At 42.6% G+C, this 19,236-nt stretch overlaps 2 protein-coding genes and 1 long non-coding RNA gene across 5 annotated transcripts in view; 2 read left to right on the top strand and 1 right to left on the bottom strand.

The window, feature by feature from the left end:
• The first annotated feature begins 416 nt into the window (after nucleotides 1–416).
• Nucleotides 417–11,957, top strand: LOC125334251 (cytochrome b-c1 complex subunit 2, mitochondrial). Of its 2 annotated transcripts, none has more exons than XM_048320927.1 (14): nucleotides 417–524; nucleotides 2,479–2,571; nucleotides 2,703–2,852; nucleotides 3,298–3,362; nucleotides 4,311–4,367; nucleotides 4,719–4,843; nucleotides 6,245–6,342; nucleotides 6,766–6,823; nucleotides 6,989–7,084; nucleotides 7,935–8,134; nucleotides 8,407–8,487; nucleotides 9,067–9,143; nucleotides 10,723–10,876; nucleotides 11,722–11,957. In XM_048320927.1, exons 1-14 carry the CDS (start codon nucleotides 489–491, stop codon nucleotides 11,803–11,805), a joined length of 1,374 nt encoding a protein of 457 aa, XP_048176884.1. In that variant the 5' UTR covers nucleotides 417–488; the 3' UTR covers nucleotides 11,806–11,957. The 2 variants fall into 2 exon arrangements, with proteins under 2 accessions (XP_048176884.1, XP_048176885.1); XM_048320928.1 differs by having other exon boundaries at nucleotides 418–524; nucleotides 2,482–2,571.
• Nucleotides 11,958–13,443: 1,486 nt separating this feature from the next.
• On the bottom strand, nucleotides 13,444–16,327 carry LOC125334253. Its single transcript, XR_007207106.1, has 2 exons — nucleotides 15,762–16,327; nucleotides 13,444–15,664 (listed from the first exon to the last, which is right to left on the bottom strand). It is a non-coding gene; the product is annotated as an uncharacterized LOC125334253 (long non-coding RNA).
• Nucleotides 16,328–16,756: 429 nt separating this feature from the next.
• Nucleotides 16,757–19,236, top strand: part of MOSMO (modulator of smoothened) — a 31,256-nt gene continuing 28,776 nt past the window's right edge. Inside the window, exon 1 of one of the 2 annotated variants that reach the window (XM_048320933.1) lies at nucleotides 16,757–16,971. In XM_048320933.1, coding sequence (XP_048176890.1) covers nucleotides 16,866–16,971 — 106 coding nt within the window. In that variant the 5' untranslated portion in view covers nucleotides 16,757–16,865. The remainder of the gene's footprint in view (nucleotides 16,972–19,236) is intronic. The other variant, XM_048320934.1, reaches the window with a different exon arrangement.

A 19,236-nucleotide genomic window follows, 5' to 3' on the forward strand; every position in this document is an offset into this window, starting at 1 on the left:
GGCACCGCCGCTGTCCCGCCTTACCCAGGCAGCGCTCGGGGGAAGGAGGCTGCGAACGCCACGGAATGGCCCCGACATAGGTTGGGCACAGCCACCCCGGGACCCCGCGCCCCGAGGGACAGACCGAGGGACAGCCGCCACCGGGGCCCGCGCCCCGAGGCACTGCCCCGAGGGGCATTCCCGAAACACGTTCCGGAGGGACATTCCCGGGGCACATTCCCGAGCGACCGCCGCCACCGGGACCCCGCGCCCCGCAGGGTGTCACGGCCCCCCGTGCCCGGGAGGGGGCGACACCCCGGCAGGCGCACAGCCCCCGGTGCCCGCGCGGCGGCGCTGTTGCCTCCCGGCGCGCCGTCCCGCCGGAGCAGTAGAGTTGGGGGTTCTCTCGCTGGAAGGTCAGCGCGGCGCGGGGCGTGCCGGGAAGGCGGGGTCTCCCTCCGGGACAGCCATCTTGTCCTGGCCGGGGCCGAGCCGAGGGGCGCGGGACGATGAAGGGGTTCCCGGTAGCCGCGCGTTCCCTCTCGGTGAGCGGGACCGGCGCGCGTCGTGCGCGGTGCGGGAGATGCCCGGCTGGCGGTGACAGCCGCAGTCCGGGCCCGGCGGTTGCGGGCGGGCCTGACCCCGGCCAGCCCAGGGCGGCGAGCCGGGCGGAGGGCGGCGGACGGCGGTCACGGCAGCGGGGCTGCCGGGCTGCCCGCGGGGTCGGGGCGTGCGCCAGGGTTGGGGGCGGGCCGGGCGGGCAGGCGGCGGAGCGGGACGGCGGCTGAAGGTCAGACAGGCCGCGGGCCGGGCCCGGAGCGCCGCGCAGCGAGCGGCGCCCGAGGCTTTGCCAGAGCCGCCCCGGCAGCGCCCGACGGGGCACGGGAAGAGGGGAGGGGAGGCGGTCCCGCCGCGCTGGAGAAGCTTCAGCTGCTTGGGACAAGGTGGTGCCCTTGGCATTGGAGCTTGGCGTGCCCCGGAGGCGGGCAGGAGGCAGAGGGCTTGTCCTGCTCAAAGGCTCTGATGGAGCCGGCGGACAGCTGGGGTAGAACCTGTGCTGGATCCCGCCTGCGAATGCGCTCGAGTGGGATGGAGAATGACCTCTGAGTGACAGCGTGTATTTGGGTCAGTTTTATATATGCAGTGGTAGTTCATAAATAACTAGACTTAGAGGTTAAAACTAAGTCTCTTACCAAATCCTTGGAGGGGGAAGAAAGGAGTTTTTCCTAGACTCACAGTGGACAGTCTCTGATAAAGCAATGGGAATTACATCACTGGCATCCTTACAGCTGAGCGCAGTGGTGTTTCTGTCACTAGGCTTTCACCTTGAGATGTATGGGAATTAGTTTATTTTTTAATGGGAAAACAAGAGTAATACGTAAATTTTCTAGTATAAGCAACTTCTAAAGTGGGTGGAAGGTAATATCATTTCAGATTTGAAATCCATAGTCTTGTCATTTCTGTTGCCAGCTGCTGAAGGCAGGGCTTTTGTGATATTCACCTTTTTCGTGTGAAGGACTGCTTCTGGTTATTGGAATCCTAGAATCATGGAATGGTTTGGGTTGGAAGGGACCTTAGAGATCATCTCATTGCAGGCCCTTGTCATGGGCAGGGACACCTTTCACTAGACCAGGTTGTTCCAGGCCCCATCCAACCTGGCCTTGAACATTTCCAGGGATGAGGAATCCACAGCTTCTCTGGGCAACTTTTCCAGTGCCTCACCACACTCACAGGGAAGAGTTTCTTCCTAAAATCTAGTTTAAACTCTCTGACAGTTTAAAATCATTGCCCTTTGTCCTGTCACTGTCTGCCTGTATAAAAAGTCTCTCTCCATCTCTTTTAAAAGCCCCTTTAAGGTAAGGTCCTGCAAGGCTGGAGTGAGGTCTCCCTGGAGCCTTCTCTTCTCCATGCTGAACTCCTCCAGCTCTCTCAGCCTGTCTGTGTAGCAGAGGTGCTCCAGTCCTTTGATCATCTTCATGGCCTCCTCTGGACCCATTTTAGCAGGTCCAAACTGCAGTCTGGGGACTTGCCTTCGTGTCCTCTTTGTATGCAGCAGTCAGTGCAGACAGGTTGGAGCTCTGAGGTGACTCTTCGGGAGCTGAACTGCCTACACCTAAGGAATTTAAAGTGACCTCCAAGGTGTTGTGCTGCATATGTGGATTGCTGTGGCTCTTGGTTCAGTTAATTGCTCTGCAGGTGTCCTGCAGACTGTATAGGATTGAGAGAGATTCCCACTGTACAGCAGCAAAGAGAGGAGGGGAGGAAAGCATTCTTACAGTGCTATTTCTTGAAATTCCAAAGTCCTTGTGTAAGTCATAGCACAGGGCCTGACTGATGTAAAAAATAATCAGAGGAATTACAAGGGAATCACTCTTTTTACTCCAGTGTTTGAAGTCCTTCATTGTATTTCTAATTTAAAATTGGTTTCTTTTTCAGTATATAAGGAAACATGTGATAAACTAATTAAGGAAATCCATTCTCTTATGCTTTCTCCCCTAGAAGAGATTTTACTCACTTAAAGTAGCTCCTAAAGTTTCACCCTCAGCAACTGCAGCAAAAGTGAAATTATCTCCAGAGTCTCAGGATCTTGAGGTCAGTATAAAAATACAGGGTTGGTTTTTTTTGTTCTCTTTTTATTTTTTTTTTGACTCAGTCAAAGTAGAGCTGTGTTAGTACTTACACTGAATGAAAACAAAGCGCTTTTTTTGTTGTTTTTAATACAGATCACAAAATTACCAAATGGCTTAGTTATTGCATCTCTGGAAAACTTCTCTCCAACTTCAAGAATTGGTGTGTTTATCAAAACAGGCAGCAGATATGAAACCACCAGTAACCTGGGAACTGCTCACCTGCTTCGTCTTGCATCTAATTTGGTAGGTGTTTATGGCCTTTGTTATTATGTTGAGAGTAGGTGAAATGGTCAAAGATTTATTATTGCAAAGATAACTGGTATGGTAAAATTTAATGTAAGAGGTCTTACAAAGTGGAGAACAACATACAGTGGCACTTGGTTATGTGGTTCAATGCAGGAGAAATGTTACTGCTTCCTGGAAGATGGGAAGTAATATTTATTAATAATTATGCTTTCTTCTGGTGTCTTAAACTAGATATGTGTAGTATATCTATATTCAGTTATGCACAATAACTCGTTTTATTTAAGCTGCAGTGAAAATTAATTCACATGGCTGATACAAACTCGATTTTGGGCATGTGGGGAATATTTCTGAGTAGTTTTTCTTACTGCTGCCATCAACACAAAATCTGTTTTATAAATAGCTAGAATTGTAAGTTGCCCTTTTTTTATGTTTGTTTTAATAGACTACTAAAGGAGCTTCCTCCTTCCGGATCACTCGTGGCATTGAAGCTGTTGGGGGCAGCCTGAGGTTTGTAGCCACATAGAAAGATAATCTGTGTTGGTGAGGTGCAAATGAGCTCTGTGACTAAAGGAAACATAAGACAATAAGCACAACAATGTGTAGGTGGGTAAGCTCAGCGGGGAAGTGGTACTTGAATACTGAATGTTGTTAAGGAACATCTTGTACTTTTTGTTCTGTTAAGCTTCAAGGGTGCACTCATGAATTGTATTTTAAAAACACTTTTCAATAAATAAAATATTGTGCACATGGAAAAAATATAATTTGTCTAGAAAGCTTAGTTTTCTTTCTGCCTTTTCAGATTTTGAGAATAAACTTCCTAAAGTCATTTTTTCCTTCATCTTTTGTGAATAGATACTACTCATACAGACAGTAGTTGGCTTTCGTGATTTGAGGGTTTTAAGCCTAGAAAACAATAGTAAGAGAAATAAGAGGGATCTCACTATGCCTGCTTTCTTCTAGTGTATCTTGAAATCATCCAGTAAGATCTTTTTATCTAGAATGTGGTTAAAAATAGTGTTTTATGACTTGAGACTCTACCTTTTTCTGGTCCTGTCAATAATAAATATATTGAAGTAAAAGGACATGATAACTGTGTTTTCTGCCCAAAGAGAGTAATTACTAAATTGCTTTTTTTAGTACATACACACATTTTTCTTCAAGTTTTGCTATTCAGCCTTATTTGCTGTTTTACCTTGAATTATTGTGGCATCTTAAATTCTGATAGTCACAAGACATTTGTTATTACTTGAATACTGAAAATGTGAGTTTTAATTATGCCTGTTTGTACTGTGTATGTGTTTTATCACTTCTTTAAACAGTCATCCCAAACAGATATAAGGTTAAGTAGTTATTCCAGTCTGTATCTTGCTGATGAATTTGATGAATGGGGAATATGTGTGAAAATTCACTTCTGTGTTCTTTGCTGAAATGGATTTTGGTTTTTTTCTCATGTAGTGTGCATGCAACAAGAGAGAAAATGGCTTACTCTGTTGAATGTCTGCGAGACTACGTGTAGGTATCTGGATGGGCTATAAAGGGAATTACTGCCTTCTTTACAAACTGCTTGGTAGTGAAGACCTGTCATTTTACAGGGTGGGAGGAATATCTGTTCTCATGCTTTTGTAATAAATCAGTAAATTACTATATTGATATTCAACTTCTGTGTCATGTTACCGAGCATACAAATGCTACAGAATTGAAGTTGAATTATCCTGCTTTGTACAGCAGTGCTAATAACTGCCCTGGCTGGAGTGATGCATTTGGCTGTTAATGTGTTGCTTACAGATTAGTTTGAATTGCTTTCAACTGCAGAAGAAGTACACGTTACTTGTGTTTAATGCCTTTGTAATGTTTTTTATCTAGTGATACCGTAATGGAGTATCTCCTGAATGTCACCACAGCACCAGAGTTCAGACCATGGGAAGTAGCTGATCTTCAGCCAAAATTAAAAGTTGATAAAGTAATTGCACTTCAGAATCCCCAAGCTGGTAAGTGTATTTTCTGATCCATGGTATTGGCTCTGTGGGAGTTCCTTCAAAATGGAAAAAAAGTGGAAAAAAATAGTTTCCCTTTTGCTGTCGCATGACCATTTAATTTTTCAGCTTGTTGATAGGTATGGTCTTTCTGTTGTTTTGGAACTTTTTTTAATACACAGGTTTTTCCAGCCTGTAGTAACATTCAGCAAGTAACATGCTGAAGACAGCTTACACCATTCTCCTTGGCACCTTCCCTTTTACATTTCTGGTTCTTTTCGAGTACAACCAAAGAATGTGCAAGTCATGATTGTTGTTGACAACGTATTTGCAGAAGCTTGTGTTCTGAAAATTGTATTTAGGTATTACTCATGGGTGTGAAAACAGTACCCTACAAAAGACTTGTAAATTTTGTATGGTTATTTTGGTATAAAAACAATATATATTTTCATCATACTGAAAATGGGTTCCAGCTTTAGGATTGTAAATTTAGATTTGTGTGTTTAAGGAAAAACAAAGAGGAAACACAACACAAAGCCTCAGTCAGATCAAGCCTAATCCAGTATATCTTGTGTTACTAACTCTTGTCATGCAAGATCACCCAGGTAGTTCTACACAATAAACATAATTTGTACCACTCTGAAGCATGTTTACCTTTGTAACCCATTGCAGGTGACAGTGTAATGTTGGAAGAATCTCAGGCTTATACTGAAGTGCTACTGTTTTTTTTAATTAGTCACGATCTTTTTTTTTTCTTTAATTTATACAATTGCAGGTTGGTTTTCATAGTAATGCAGTATTTTCAGTTACAGTTCAGAAACAGAACTATGAAGAAAAGAATCTTTCTCTTGAGGAAAAAGTATGAACAAATACAAGGACAATATCAAACGAATTACTAGAATGCTGTTGGAATGCAAAAAAAAACTAATGAGAAGGGAATTGAAGACACTAGCATCCTTCATCTGAGTAGGGAGATAGATGAGACACCTCACAAAGCTACAAATAGTATTCTAGAGAGCCCGTTCTTCCTCAAGAACAAGGGATGCCTACAGTGAAGATGATTATGAAATTAATTAAAAGGATATTGGGGTGTGGTTTTGTTTTCTGCTGCTCCCCTTCTAAACACTGGTTGCATTTATAGCTTGCTGTTGAAGCCAAAAAGTGTTGAGCATATAAAAGTTACTAGTTTGTTTGGTTTCTTTCTATTAAGTTACAGAAGAAAAGAAGGCCTCAGGCCAGATTGCTCCAGCCCAAGGCTTTGGATGAAACTTCCATATGAATTGGATTATTCCAGACCTGCTTTTGCAGATGTTATGGTCCTTAAAGTGGACCACAGCTCTCCTCCATTTAGTTTCATTCATAATCTTCATTACATGTGGCTCTTACATTAATCATCTGAAACTCTGTTCCTCTCAGGAGTGCTGGAAAACTTGCATGCTGCAGCTTATAAAAATGCTCTGGCAAACCCCTTGTATTGTCCAAACTACAGAGTTGGAAAAATTACTTCTGAGCAGGTAGGGTTATTTTTATTGTGTTACATATCTGTTTCAGTTTTTTGTCAGGAATGGATGCTGGCACTTGTGAGAGAAAATTAATTTAGTATATATACCATCAGTATTTATTACCTTATTGATCTGGTGTTAAAATAATTTATTTCCGTGCAGCTTTTAGTACTGGGTACAGAACTCATGTTTGCATTTAGATGGTTAATGTCAGTGGCTTTCTGTTGACAGTAAGGCTGTCAATGAAATGCAGGTGTTCTTCTATAAAAGGGTTTTGTAGTTGTCACTGGGGAGTGAAATAAAATGATATTCTATAGACAGTTCCTTTTGGAAGCTTTGGAATTTGCTTTAAGAAGTGTAAGGGGCTATGTCAGAAACACACACAATTTTTGTTCTTTAAACAAAATACTCTAAAATATGAATTTACTGTTGCAGCTTCACCATTTTGTACAGAACAATTTCACAAGTTCAAGAATTGCTCTCGTAGGAATAGGTATGTATGTTCCTGAATGAATGCTGCAGGTCATGTGGGAAAACTGCTGGAGAAATCTGAATTCTCTGTACAAGCAAAATGTTACCATAGGCTTCAAACGCTTTTATTTAACTGCTGTAGCTTTTCAATGTCATTGCATTACTCAGAGTAACTGTTGTATTGCAGGTATAAAGCACTCTACCTTAAAGCAAGTTGCAGAGCAATTCCTAAATATCCGAAGTGGAGCCGGTGCTCCTGGTGCAAAGGCTATTTATAGAGGGGGTAAGGATGTTTCTTGTATCTATTCTGAGTGACTGATTTTTCTGGTTATAAATGTAGTAGTATTCAAAGTTACAACTGAAAACTATACAGCTGCACTAAATGCTGGGTGTTGGAAGTGACAGTTCAGATGCATATCCTGTTTAAATAAGCAGAAGTTTCCACCATTGAAAGTTCTGGGATAAAACTGAACCCAGCTCTTCAACAAAGTTGTACCTGCAACATCATTTTTTCTATAAAGTAAAAAACAAGCTGGCATATGGTTTCTCTTGGCAGTTCTGGTAAGATTCCTGTAAGAGTAGATGAAGGGCTGTCAGGAAGTGGAGGTAGGATTTCTATTTAGGGAAGATGTGTTAAATGTGGTAAGTCAAAACAATGCTCAGCTCTTTCAGAGCAGTGTCTTGTACCATTACCAACAGCTACTGTTTAGTTGGAGTTTCACCTGTCTCTGTAAAGACATGAAGGGGAAAAAGAAATTTTCCAACATTTAATATTTGATTGGAATAACTTCAGTTTCTGTAAGCCAACATAAGTATTATTATGAACAGAAGGTACACTATTTTCCTGGGAATTTGTTATGTGGAGTTTTATCATCCCACACTCTGCATGGTTTAGGGTCACATTCAAATAAGGTATACTAAGGTACTGGTTTTGTGTTAGCAAGAAAAATTTTGCATGTAAAGGACCTTTTAAAATTACCTGCAGCCTCATGCTGCCTTCCTGAGTGGACATGCAGTAATTTCAGGCCCTGGCTTCTCTCTCGTTAAAGGGAAATACTTCTTTTATGTGCCGCTGAATGTACAGTAGTTTCTAATTCAACACTGTATTACCTTTTATTCTGTTGTATTTCTAGGAGAAATCAGGAAACAGACCGGGGATAGCCTTGTCCATGCTGCTATTGTAACAGAAGGAGCTGTTGCTGGGAGCACAGAAGCAAATGCCTTCAGTGTCCTTCAGTACGTTTTAGGTGCTGGGCCCCTTGTCAAGAGGGGAAGCTGTGTTACCAGCAAATTGACCCAGGGTGTTGCTAAAGCAACCAGCCAGCCATTTGATGTAAGTTCCAAGGATTACTGTTCTCTGATTTTTAAGTAAAATGTGTATTAATAATCTTTGAGAGGTTTCTACCTTTAGCTAGAATCTTAGTTCATTCTTGCACATATTACAGTGTATCAGTGATGGGCTTCCAGTCTGATCTTTCCTCAGCACAAATGGACTTTAGCTTCTTGAATTACAGTATTTTAGATCCTAATAGTAATTATTTTCCTATGCTTGATGCTGAATTACTCTGATACTTGAAACAGTTGATGATAATGTTTGTTTTGCAGGTTTCCGCATTTAATGTTAATTACTCTGATTCTGGGCTCTTTGGGATTTATACCATATCCCAGGCTCCAAATGCTGGGGAGGTGAGTTGCTGATTAGACTTTAAGTATTAACAACATGACCTTCAAAGTAGTGTTTTGATTTGAGATAGTGACTGATTCATCTTAAAAAAAAAAAAAAAGAAAGGAAATTCATCTGATTCCCTGTATAGGAAGGAATGCTGCATGTTCAGTTATGACTTAGCTCTGTAAACTGGGAATGAGACTTGCTTTGTGGGAAGGACAGATACATAATGTGAACTGGAGTTAGTAAAATGCCTTGAATTGCTGACTAATTGCTGATTTACATTTGTAAGCCTAAGTATATGATGAAGAACATGCTGTCTCTTGAAGCTGGCAGAACTGAACACTTTCATGAAAAATGGTGAGACCATATAAAGTAATGCTGTGGTGCAGTTAAAATCCACACTGCTTTTTGTGCATTTTTGGGCATTCATTACACTGGTTTTAGTTTTTTATAAAACTGCTCAGAATCGTGTTCAGGCAGATAATCCTCACATTGTCAGCTGCTCTTCCCTTGAAGTTTCCAAGATGTCAGACAGAAGAAATAACATGTTGAAATGTAATGTGGGAAGAAATCTTAAATGATTTGATTTTCCTCAGGTCATTAAAGCTGCTTTGAACCAGGTAAAGGCAGTTGCTCAGGGCGGTGTCACCGATGCCGATGTCACAACGGCAAAGTAAGTGTGTAAAGAACTCTCATGTGCTGTAAAGAGAAGTTTCTTAACATGCAGCTATTTGTCAAACACTCAGACTATTCTGGACAGCAGCGCTTATCCTGTAATTATTTCCATGGGGAACTGCTCACAGTCCTGCATTAAAACTGAGCCCCTGTCAATATTCTTTTTCAAAGCTGCACTGATTCTCCAGTAGTGTTATTTCCTAATAAAAACTTGGTAGAGAAGTGTTAATATTTTCTGAAGACTCAATTTTCTGAAGACTCTTACATTGAAACTCAAAAGTTTCAATGTAAGAAATTAGCAAGTGTCAGCAGATGCTGTCGTGTTAATCATATTCTGTAGTATTAAGATATATTTTAATTAGAATCCTAAATTGCATTATTTAAGTAATTCCCTTTACAGTTACACTGAGCAATTCCCAAAACAATTATAATAAGCAATCTGTGCCATCTTCAAAGAAAAAGAGTAATGAGGGTCTGCAAGTGTAAAGCACTGAATTAGTGATGTTACACCAAGTGTTTGAAATACATGCCCCTAGGAATATTTGGGGGAGGGGGTCTCCAAGTGGTGTTAAACTGCACTGAGCTTTTAAAATTGCCGTTGTGCAATACAACAATATAGTACAGACTCAAGTAGCAAAATGAAAATATTGTCTGTTGCATATATAAAATACTTCATGTAAAGCATAATTACACAAAATATGATAGCCTAGGCCTAATTGGTTCTGCCTTAGTTACTAGGAGCTAAATGGTGGATTCTAGACTTTTATACTGGGCATTATTTGTTTTGTGTGTTGTGGGTTTTGTGGTTTTTTGTTTTGTTCTTTTTTTTTTAAAACAAAGCTGCCTGGTATTAGGGAGTTACACACAGTGCTGCTGTGGCTATTTTTCTTTTCTTTTTTTTAAGGCGTTTCCTTCTGGAATGGCTTCATATATTTCCTGTGTTCCTCTTTTTCCTTTATTGAAAAAGAAAAACCCCAAACCCAATCAGTTCTATTTGCAGAGTCTGGCAATTCAAACAGAAACACCAAGCTACTTAATTATGTGCTATCAGAATAAATCGTTTTCTATCTTTCTGTCTTCAGAATAGAAGGATTGGCTTATAAAAATAAGGTTTTCATGTGTAACAGTGGTTCTGCAAGAAACAAAAGAAACAGAATTCACTGTCTTTTAACAAAACATGGAACTATTACAGGAGGAGCCTGACCATTTACATTCACTGCTGCTTTGTCACTTAGGGCAACATTGCTCTGCATGCATCTGGTTTTGACGAGAAAATTAGGTTTAAGCTTGATAGTTTGTCTGACTGCATTAATTACTTCAGACAGAAACAAATCCTGAGCTAGAGATTTTCTCACTGTGTGGGGAGGCAGTAGGTGTTGAAGTACCTGTCATTTTATGCTTGGTCTGTTCACAGTGCCTCTTTCATAATCATGGAATCCTTCCCTGTTAGGAAAGGAAAACCTTTCAAAATGGAGTCTTGAGAGTTTAAAAGGATCAAAACCTCATTGTATTTATGGGGTGGTGGGGAAGGTAATAGCAGGACTTACACTCATTCTTGATGCTTTGTTTGGTGGCAGAAATCAGCTGAAAGCCAACTATTTGATGTCAGTGGAGACCTCAAAAGGGTTACTGAATGAAATAGGCTCCGAGTCCCTGGTTTCTGGCACACACACATCCCCATCTGTTGTTGCTCAAAAAATCGACTCTGTAGCCACTGCTGATGTTGTGAATGTAAGTATGTGTCAGCATCTACAGGTGTTCCTTAATCACTGTGTCAGGTTTTTTATGGAAAACTGATGTTTATAAACACACACATATACTATCTTTAAAAATAGAAAAGGCAGCTCATTTACAAATCCCAGCTGGGTATCTTTTGATGTCTTCACTTACTTTATTAACAGAAGACTCTTTAATCCAATACACTGTAAAACTAGTGTAGCTGTGAATTATGTAAAATTCTCATCTTTTTCACTTAAATTTACCAAAACTGCCAGCTAATATTCTTGGAAAACTTCATATTAGTTCAAGTGTGGGTGATTCTGTGTCAAGGTTTTTAGGTTTCCTGAGTCTGGGATAATGGGTGTGTTTAAAAAAGCAATTAGGCTTTCGGTGATAAATTGATGTAACTTTGTTGCTGCTGCACATTACCTTGTTGCTTGTACGTGAAGCAAATTTCTAAAAATCTATCATAAAGAGAAATTCTGAGATACAAAATTTGTTTTTTCACAGTCGTTGCTTATTTGTATTGCAGCAGCAACTAGCAATAGCTCTAGTAGTAATGAGATACACTGTATTTTATGGTGTAATAATTATTTCAGGAATAACCATTTTTAGAGTTTACGCCTTTTATACCCAACTGTTGATCTGCCATTTCTGTTTAGATTATAAAGTAATGAGCAGCTGCATTAGAACAAATTAGGTTTATACAGCAAAAGGAGGATTGTTTACATGATGGTATATTATAGTAGTGCCAGGATTTGTTCTTTGTTTTCGTAACTTGAAGCTGATGCTATGAGTAGCATCAGCTATCTTGTTGTGAATATTTCCTCATATCCACTTTCCTGATTTATTTTCAGGCTGCAAAGAAGTTTGTAAGTGGGAAGAAATCAATGGCAGCTACTGGGAATTTGGGAAATACTCCTTTTCTTGATGAGTTGTAAAAACTGGGATGGATTTGATTCAAGATGGACCTGAGCTCTAAGTCACCTATGTTCTAAATTACTAACTTGTTATTTATGAATTCAGTTCTTTCAGAAAATTAATCTGGAGTAATTGTGGGCTTGCACTCATCAAATAAAGTGCTGAGTTCATATATTTTGTGTAGTTTTTTTCACTGAAAGTAGTATATAAAAGGCTGATAGGTCTGGCTCTGTACACTGCAGGTTAAAACTACAGTGCGAAAACAAGGTGAGTTTTGGTCTATGTAAAAAAATAAATATATAAAAAATGATCACTGCAGTGAAGACAAATGCTGTAGTTACCACTAGTTATCCATGTATTCTTGTATATTCAGGAAAAGTTCTTGATAGATTCTCTACCATCCTTACATCAATTAAATGAAGAAACTTGTGGAATGTTCCATTTTTTTCAAACTCTTGTTCTAAGGACAAATTCTTTAGTTCTGAAGCTCCTCTAGTATCAAACTAATTCTATTGTCCATAGTCCTTTGTATACCATTTCCTTTCGTCTCCAGTAGCTAAGTTGCAGCTCTTCTTTTTCTGCTCCTTCAGCATAGCAAATGATTTACTAATATATAAGCTTAAAGGTTTAATCTCTTGGAAAGCCCCTTGCTGTGTGAGCTTCCTTTCTGCTGTTCTAGCCTAATTATCTCATTTTAATACTACTCTTCCTTCCCCCACCACCAAGGTTTATTTCTATTAAAACTTTGTGCCCTGGGAAAACTTGGAACTGCCTTGTAACCCACCTAAACTAATTCTACTTACCGCAGGGACCACCCTTAGCACTGACAGAAATGTATTCTTAAAAGCTGTATGCCATGGCTCTCACAAAAAGTGCTTTTTTTCCCTGTTTAATTTTAAAAGTCCTAATCTTTAGTCACTGTCAGGAGTTCAACGGATTAAGAAACAGATAAGCTATTTAGAGGATTAACAAGAGCTCCATCTTGGTATCAATTACAAGCAGCTGATGTCTTGATGTGTGGCCATTACAAGTGGACATGGCCTCTTTGACTTCAGGGGCTTTACTGCCACCCAGAATTTATGCTCACAGAGGAGGCAGGAAGCAGAATGTCAAAACAACCAACACATGGGCACCTTGCAAGACCCTGTCAGGAGAAGCCAGGGGCTAAGCAGGAGGTGCCTGCAAGAGCTGAGGCATTCCAGCAGAAAGCGGCCACTGAAGATTTTTATGGAGATACTTCTTGCACCATTGAAGGTATTTTGAGGAGACACACATGCTCTGCAGCCCTGTTTCTTCTTGCTGGCATGGGGAATAGGACATGCATGCCTCTGTGCCAGTTTGGTGAGTAACTAGGATTTTAAGATATTAGTACCTCCCCCTACCTCTGTTAATGTCTATCTCCTCTTATATTCAGCAGAGTGGCACCAACTTGTTCAAGCTACAAGCAGTCATATACTGTTCTTTTAGGTTCCTGTTTGCAACTACAGATTATACTCAATCAACTGGGGGGAAAAAAAGTCCCTAAAGATAAAATATAATTTGCTGCAAGAAAAGCTCCCAAATAGTGCATTTGTGCATCTTACTTGTTACAAGTCCTCAACCTGGTTTAAACCTTTCTGTATTTGCTCCAGTAAATCAAACACATCCCATGCCATAAATAATTTGACTCCTTGTAGCCTTTATTGAAAATGCTTTTGGAGCTTGCCTTCTTCAAATTGTTGCAAATAGAACTACTTAGTTTCAGTGATGCATATTCTTAATATTCAATGATTAGTATTCTAATTATAGATGGAAAAAACCCAAACAAACCAACAACCAAATCAGTATCATATATATACTTTTGTAAATCAAAGGGATTTTTTTTCAGGGAATGGATGAGCTATCATGTCCTAAGAAAATAATAATAAGTTCAAATTTGTTCTCTAGATTTTTCCACTGATTTTTATACTCAGATCAAAAGTGCAAAGCCTTTTTCCTAAGAAGAGGCTAAGAACTGGATGGATTTTATTTCATCAAGCAAGTAGATATTTCTTCGTGGCGCTTGCAATTCTGAAGAAAGGACTGCCCAAACTATAAAGGCATTGCTAGGAAAATTGTTCTAATTTAAAGATATGCATTTTACCTGTACAGGCAGTAAATTTCTAAATTACTTCATTACGCTCCAGTTTTCGCTTCATAGATTTCAATGTTAGAGACAATTTCATGCTGGGAATTACCATAGCACAGTATCTTCCCCAAACTAGTTCATGAGTTTAATGTAATTGGGCTGGGGACCCATGTGAAGCACTCACATTTACAGAGCTTTCAATTTCAAGTTTAATACAGGTGTCAGATGTTCCACAAGAAACCTTTAATAACTGGTAATACTCTGCTAGTACTGACACGGTTCATTTCATTTAAAACATTTAGCAAATGAACACCTGTGTGGATTATTAAAGCACAGAGATTAGTCCATTGCCACTTTGTAACTACTCTGTAATAAAGAGAAATAAAAAGCAAATTAATTTCAAGCCTTGGGAAGATTTGTGTTACTTGTCGAGTGAAATTACTTGAACAATAATGCACTGAATAAAGAATTATATTATTCAAGTTTAGTTGTTACATAAAGGTAATAGTCAAAATATTTTTTGGAAAAATCTGCTGGTGAATAGGAAATCTGTTTTTGCTGGAGAACAATGTACAGACTTAAATCTTGATCTGATTATGGAACAGTTACTGTATCAGCTATTTTAAGATCACAGGTATTTCATCACAGTGGAATGCTGGCACTGAGCTTTATACAGTTTGTGCTAGTTTCTTTTCTCTGTAATTTTAAACTGAGTTTCTTTTGATCTGTGTAAGTGTAAAGAAATCAGAGACAGGCTCAAAGCATAAATGCAGAACAAGGATATTTTCAATGCTATTAACTTTTAATATCACTATTGGTTCTTTTTACTTGGTTTCAGCTTTCCATCATTAGCTGCAGAGCTTTTTTCAATTAGGCTTGTTATCTGGAGATAAGGCCCATCCTGTACCACTGTGAGAGCTAATCCTTGTTCATCCTTCCTAGTATCTGCCATCAATGCTGCAATCTATGTGTGCTGAGAGAAGTTTTCCAGTGCTGTCAACTGCCCTTTGAAAAGTGAGAGGAAAACTTTACTAGCTGAAAGTGTGATACCATGCTTCAATAAAAGGTTTAAGGAGACATTTGAGCAGGTGCTGTCCCCATTTGTAAGTGTCCAAATAGTTAAGCTTCTCATCCTTAGTTACTCTTTAGACAGGCATTGTGTGCTGAGTTGCTGCCAAAAGACTCCATAAACTTGCTTTCTGCAAATAAATACACTGAAAGTAGTTTTACTTAGAAACTTATTTCTTAAAAAGTCACACATTTTGCCAAGAGAAGGAGTGATAGTGCTGTTACTTAAGGATTCATTACTAAGGGCAATATATTCAGGGAAGGTAGGGAACAGGGCACAAAATAACAGAACAGAGGAGTTTCCAGCTATTAAGGACTTCAAGAAAATACTGCATGCCTATAGCAAATGGATTTTTCAAATCACTATTTCTTCCATGCACCAATTCTTTCTGGTTTAAAGGGAATAATTTCAGCTATTTTTCATCAAAAGCCTTGTATTTTCTCCACCCTTAAGAAAATTTGTCAAGTACAGGCGATTTCAATGGGAGGTAAGTACAGGGCTTGTTCTCCAAATAACAAATCCTACTGCTTGCTGTTGAATACTTTAAGATTACTTTCCCGATATCTCCATTTTGTTTGTATAGTCTGCCATTTACATAAAATACTTACATAAAAATAAACAGTGCAGACAATCACCCACTTGGCTTCCCAGTATGTTCCATATAGACCAGTTGTGCTGCTCTGGAAAAAGAGGTGGGTGTTCACTGTTGGAAGGAAAAAAATTATGCAGGCAATTAGATATTTTCCAAGTACCTGTAGATGTGGGGACTGTTTGGTTCATTTACTTCAGCATTCCCATACCAGAATGACAGTATCGAAGGCACAGAGCTATTGTGGCCAAAACCGGGCTGGTTTCCCACATTTGGTGCATTGTTCATTTATTGGCTACAGATTCCCCACAGTTCTGTACAGCTGAATCCATGGAAAAGCATGCCATCAAAAATGGCTGTATTTGGGTGAGATTTCCAGTCACAATTAATTAGGTTTTCTTCCAAAGACACGGCATAGACACAACACCGTGGCGGCTTCTGAGGGGCTCCACAGCCGCCAAACCTCAGTCGTTCCACTTCCCCTGTTCTCATCAGCGCTACAGAAGTAGCTCTGGAATTCCACCTCATGCCCAACCTTGCAAAGGGATAGAGAGCAGGGACTCGAAAAACAGAAGGCAGTTTTTGTGGTGAACACAGACCTGTGGTTGTTCCTCAGCCCTTGGTACTGACCAAGCGGCTCATTGTCGGTTCCAAAACACCTCTGGGGATCGCGACGCATGAGGGCCGCGAAGCAGCAGGCGGCAGGGCAAGCCTTGGGGCCCCCCGGACCGGAGCCGGTCGCGGACCACACACGGCGGGGTCCCCGGGCAGCGCCCGCCCCTCACGACGGACCCGCCCTGGGGCACCGCCCGCCCCACCCTCGCCCCGTGCCCCGCCCCCTCCCTCAGGCCGCACCCACCGGCCTCGGCCCCGCCCCGCCCGCTCCGCGCCTTCCGGCCAGCCCCGCCCACTTTCTCGCCCACCGGGGCAAACCCCTCCGACCCCGCACGAGCCCCGCCCTTCTCACCGCCCCCAGCGGTCCCGCCCATCATCGGCAGGCCCCCTGCCCCGCGCCGCGCTCCCCGGAGCTGCCCCGCCCCGCCCCGCCCCGCCCCGCCCGGCGCCGGCTCCGCACTCGCGGGAAGCACCGCCCCGCCCGGGGCGCGCGCTGGGGACCGCGGGTTCCCCTTCCGGAGCGGCCGCCGCCCCCCCCGCCCGCCGGGTTCGCTTCCGGCGCCGTCCGCGGTCCGTTCCTGCCGCCGCCGCCGAGCGCGGCGCGGGGCCCATGGAGCCGCGGCCGTGAGGCGCCCCCGGCCCGGGCCCGCTGTGGGAGCCGGGCGGAGGCCGGAGCCGGGTGCCGCCGGAGCCGGAGGAGATGGACAAACTGACCATCATCTCAGGATGCCTCTTCCTGGCCGCCGACATCTTCGCCATCGCCAGCCTGGCGAACCCGGACTGGATCAACACCGGCGAGTCCGCGGGTGAGGGCGGCCGGCGGCGGGACCCGCCGGCGGCGTGCGGCGGGTGGCCGGGAGAGGGCTCCGGCAGCGCCCGGGGGGCTCGGGGCCGGGCGGGGTGCGGGGCCCGGGGCGGCGGTGGGGCCGGCGTGAGGCGCCGAGGGGAGGCCAGCCCGGGGGGCTGCTGGCCGCGGGGCCGGAGGGCAGCTGGGCCGGGTTCCGGGCGCTCCCGGGGCTGCTCCCCCGGGGCGGCGGCGAGTGAAGCGGCCGGGGGGGATCTGGTGGGACCCCAGCCCCGGGCAGAGCCCCCGCGGTGCCTCCCGGCTGCCTTGGCAGAGCCCGGTCTCCCGAGGGGTCCTGCAAAGCCCCCGAGCCGGCTCTGACTCTGGGAAGCCGAGGGCCAGGGCAGCATCCCTGCCTGTGCCTCCCAGGTGCCGTCACCTTGGACAGGGAATTGAGATCTGTCTCCGCTTAGTTTGCGGCAGGTTTGGAGTGTTTCGTACTACACTGACGTTTCCTTTGTTGCAGGGAAGTTCTTGCTTTCCTTCATCTTTTTTTTTCCCCTAGAATATTTCCTGCATGTTGATTTTTATCCGCTTTTAAGCCGAGATCCCATGTGTTTTTTATTTTAGTGTGACATTGCTATCTTTAAAAGAACAAGGATTTGTGCATCTGTCTTTTTACTAATGATGTAATTGTTTCTGTGAACAATTTATTTCAGTCTGTTGATAAAGACCTGCATGTTGTGATCAGTGGAGCAGGGAGAGAGAACAGGAGGAGGACAGCTCTTTGATCTCATGTCCCAGAGGAACCCAGAGTTCCCTGTCAGGAAAGGAAGCCATCCTTACTGCAAACAGATTAAACTAACTTAACCACTTTGACCGGTCACAGGACCCAAGGGAACAGCATGAAGCTGTGTCAGGGGAGATTTAGGTTGGGTATCAGAGGGTGACTGGGCACTGAACAGGCTCCCCAGGGCAGTGGTCACACCATCAAGCCTCTGAGTGTTCAAAAAGTGTTTGGACAATGCTCTCAGGTACATGGTGTGATTTTTGGGGCTGTCCTGTGCAGAGCTAGGACTTGGACTTGATGATCCCCCTAGGTCCCTTTCAGCTCAGGAGATTCTGTGATTCTGTGACTTTTCCTAAACTTATCATTTCCAAGCAAACCACAGGTTAGTATAGAGAGAACTGGTCTGACTGTAAAGACTTCTGTCATAAGTTCTTGCAGAGGGTTAAAAATTTTTTTCATCTGGCTTGCATCTTCCATGCCTAATATTCACTGCATGTGAATGGATTGCACTGGTTCAAATTGTGTCATATTTCCTTTATTCTCATGAAATAGAGTATTAAAAACACTGGCTATTAGGGATTGGTGACTGTACTCTGACCAGACTGTGCTTATGGCTTATTTGATTTGCTTTTAATTACCTAGTCTAGAACCCAGACTTTCCAACATGGTTCAGAGGAGAGGAACGAGTCCCTTCCCAAAGTGCAGCCTTCAGGAACTCCCTGGGTGACTTCACCGTTCCTCCTGTAGCTAATTGTGATGATCTCCCTGCCTGTGGCTAGATGAAATAGTTGGTTCTTTCCTCTTATAATTCCAGCTAACAGCAGTGCTGCAGTAATGAGCCTTTCTTCAGGGGCTTAAGGTCAAATAAAATAGTATTAATTTCAAATATTTAAGTATGTCTTTCTGAAGTCCTGCCTCACGTTAGCAGATCCTGTGCAATGTGTAGGATGTTGGATTCTCTTTGTGTGCACAGAAATGAGATAACAAAAACTGTTCTGAAAAAAGCGCTCATGGAAGAAACAGTCCTTTGGGAACTAAGCACAGTCCATTAGGTTCTTTCCTAAAGAAAAATGTTTTATATCTCTTTGTAATACAAATTTTTTTCCTAAAATACTTTCAGCAGCAATCATTATTAGTTACTTAGTGGATGATTACTTAAGAATCATCTGCCATTTCTGAGGTGCAACGAACAGTTTTAATTAGGTTGGCAAACACAAAATCTGTATGGGTTTTTCTGAAGGACTACACCAGTCAAAGAATGTTTTGACAGATCTAAGCCTTTTTTTCCTTTGCTCTATTTTGAAGCCAAACAAATAGTTGTCTTGGTGAAACCATAAAGGAGAGCTAGCTGCCACCCTTAATGACTCTTCTGTAGGTTTTTACTGATACAGGATTCAATGCATTATTATAATACTTGTGCTTAAAAGCAATATAAATATATATTTCTGGTGCCTAGACCTTCTAACTGAGCAGTTTGCCCAAACTGTAAAGAAAGGA

The sequence above is a fragment of the Corvus hawaiiensis genome, chromosome 16 (genome assembly GCF_020740725.1).
Source record: "Corvus hawaiiensis isolate bCorHaw1 chromosome 16, bCorHaw1.pri.cur, whole genome shotgun sequence".
NCBI classification, from domain to species: Eukaryota; Metazoa; Chordata; class Aves; order Passeriformes; family Corvidae; genus Corvus; species Corvus hawaiiensis.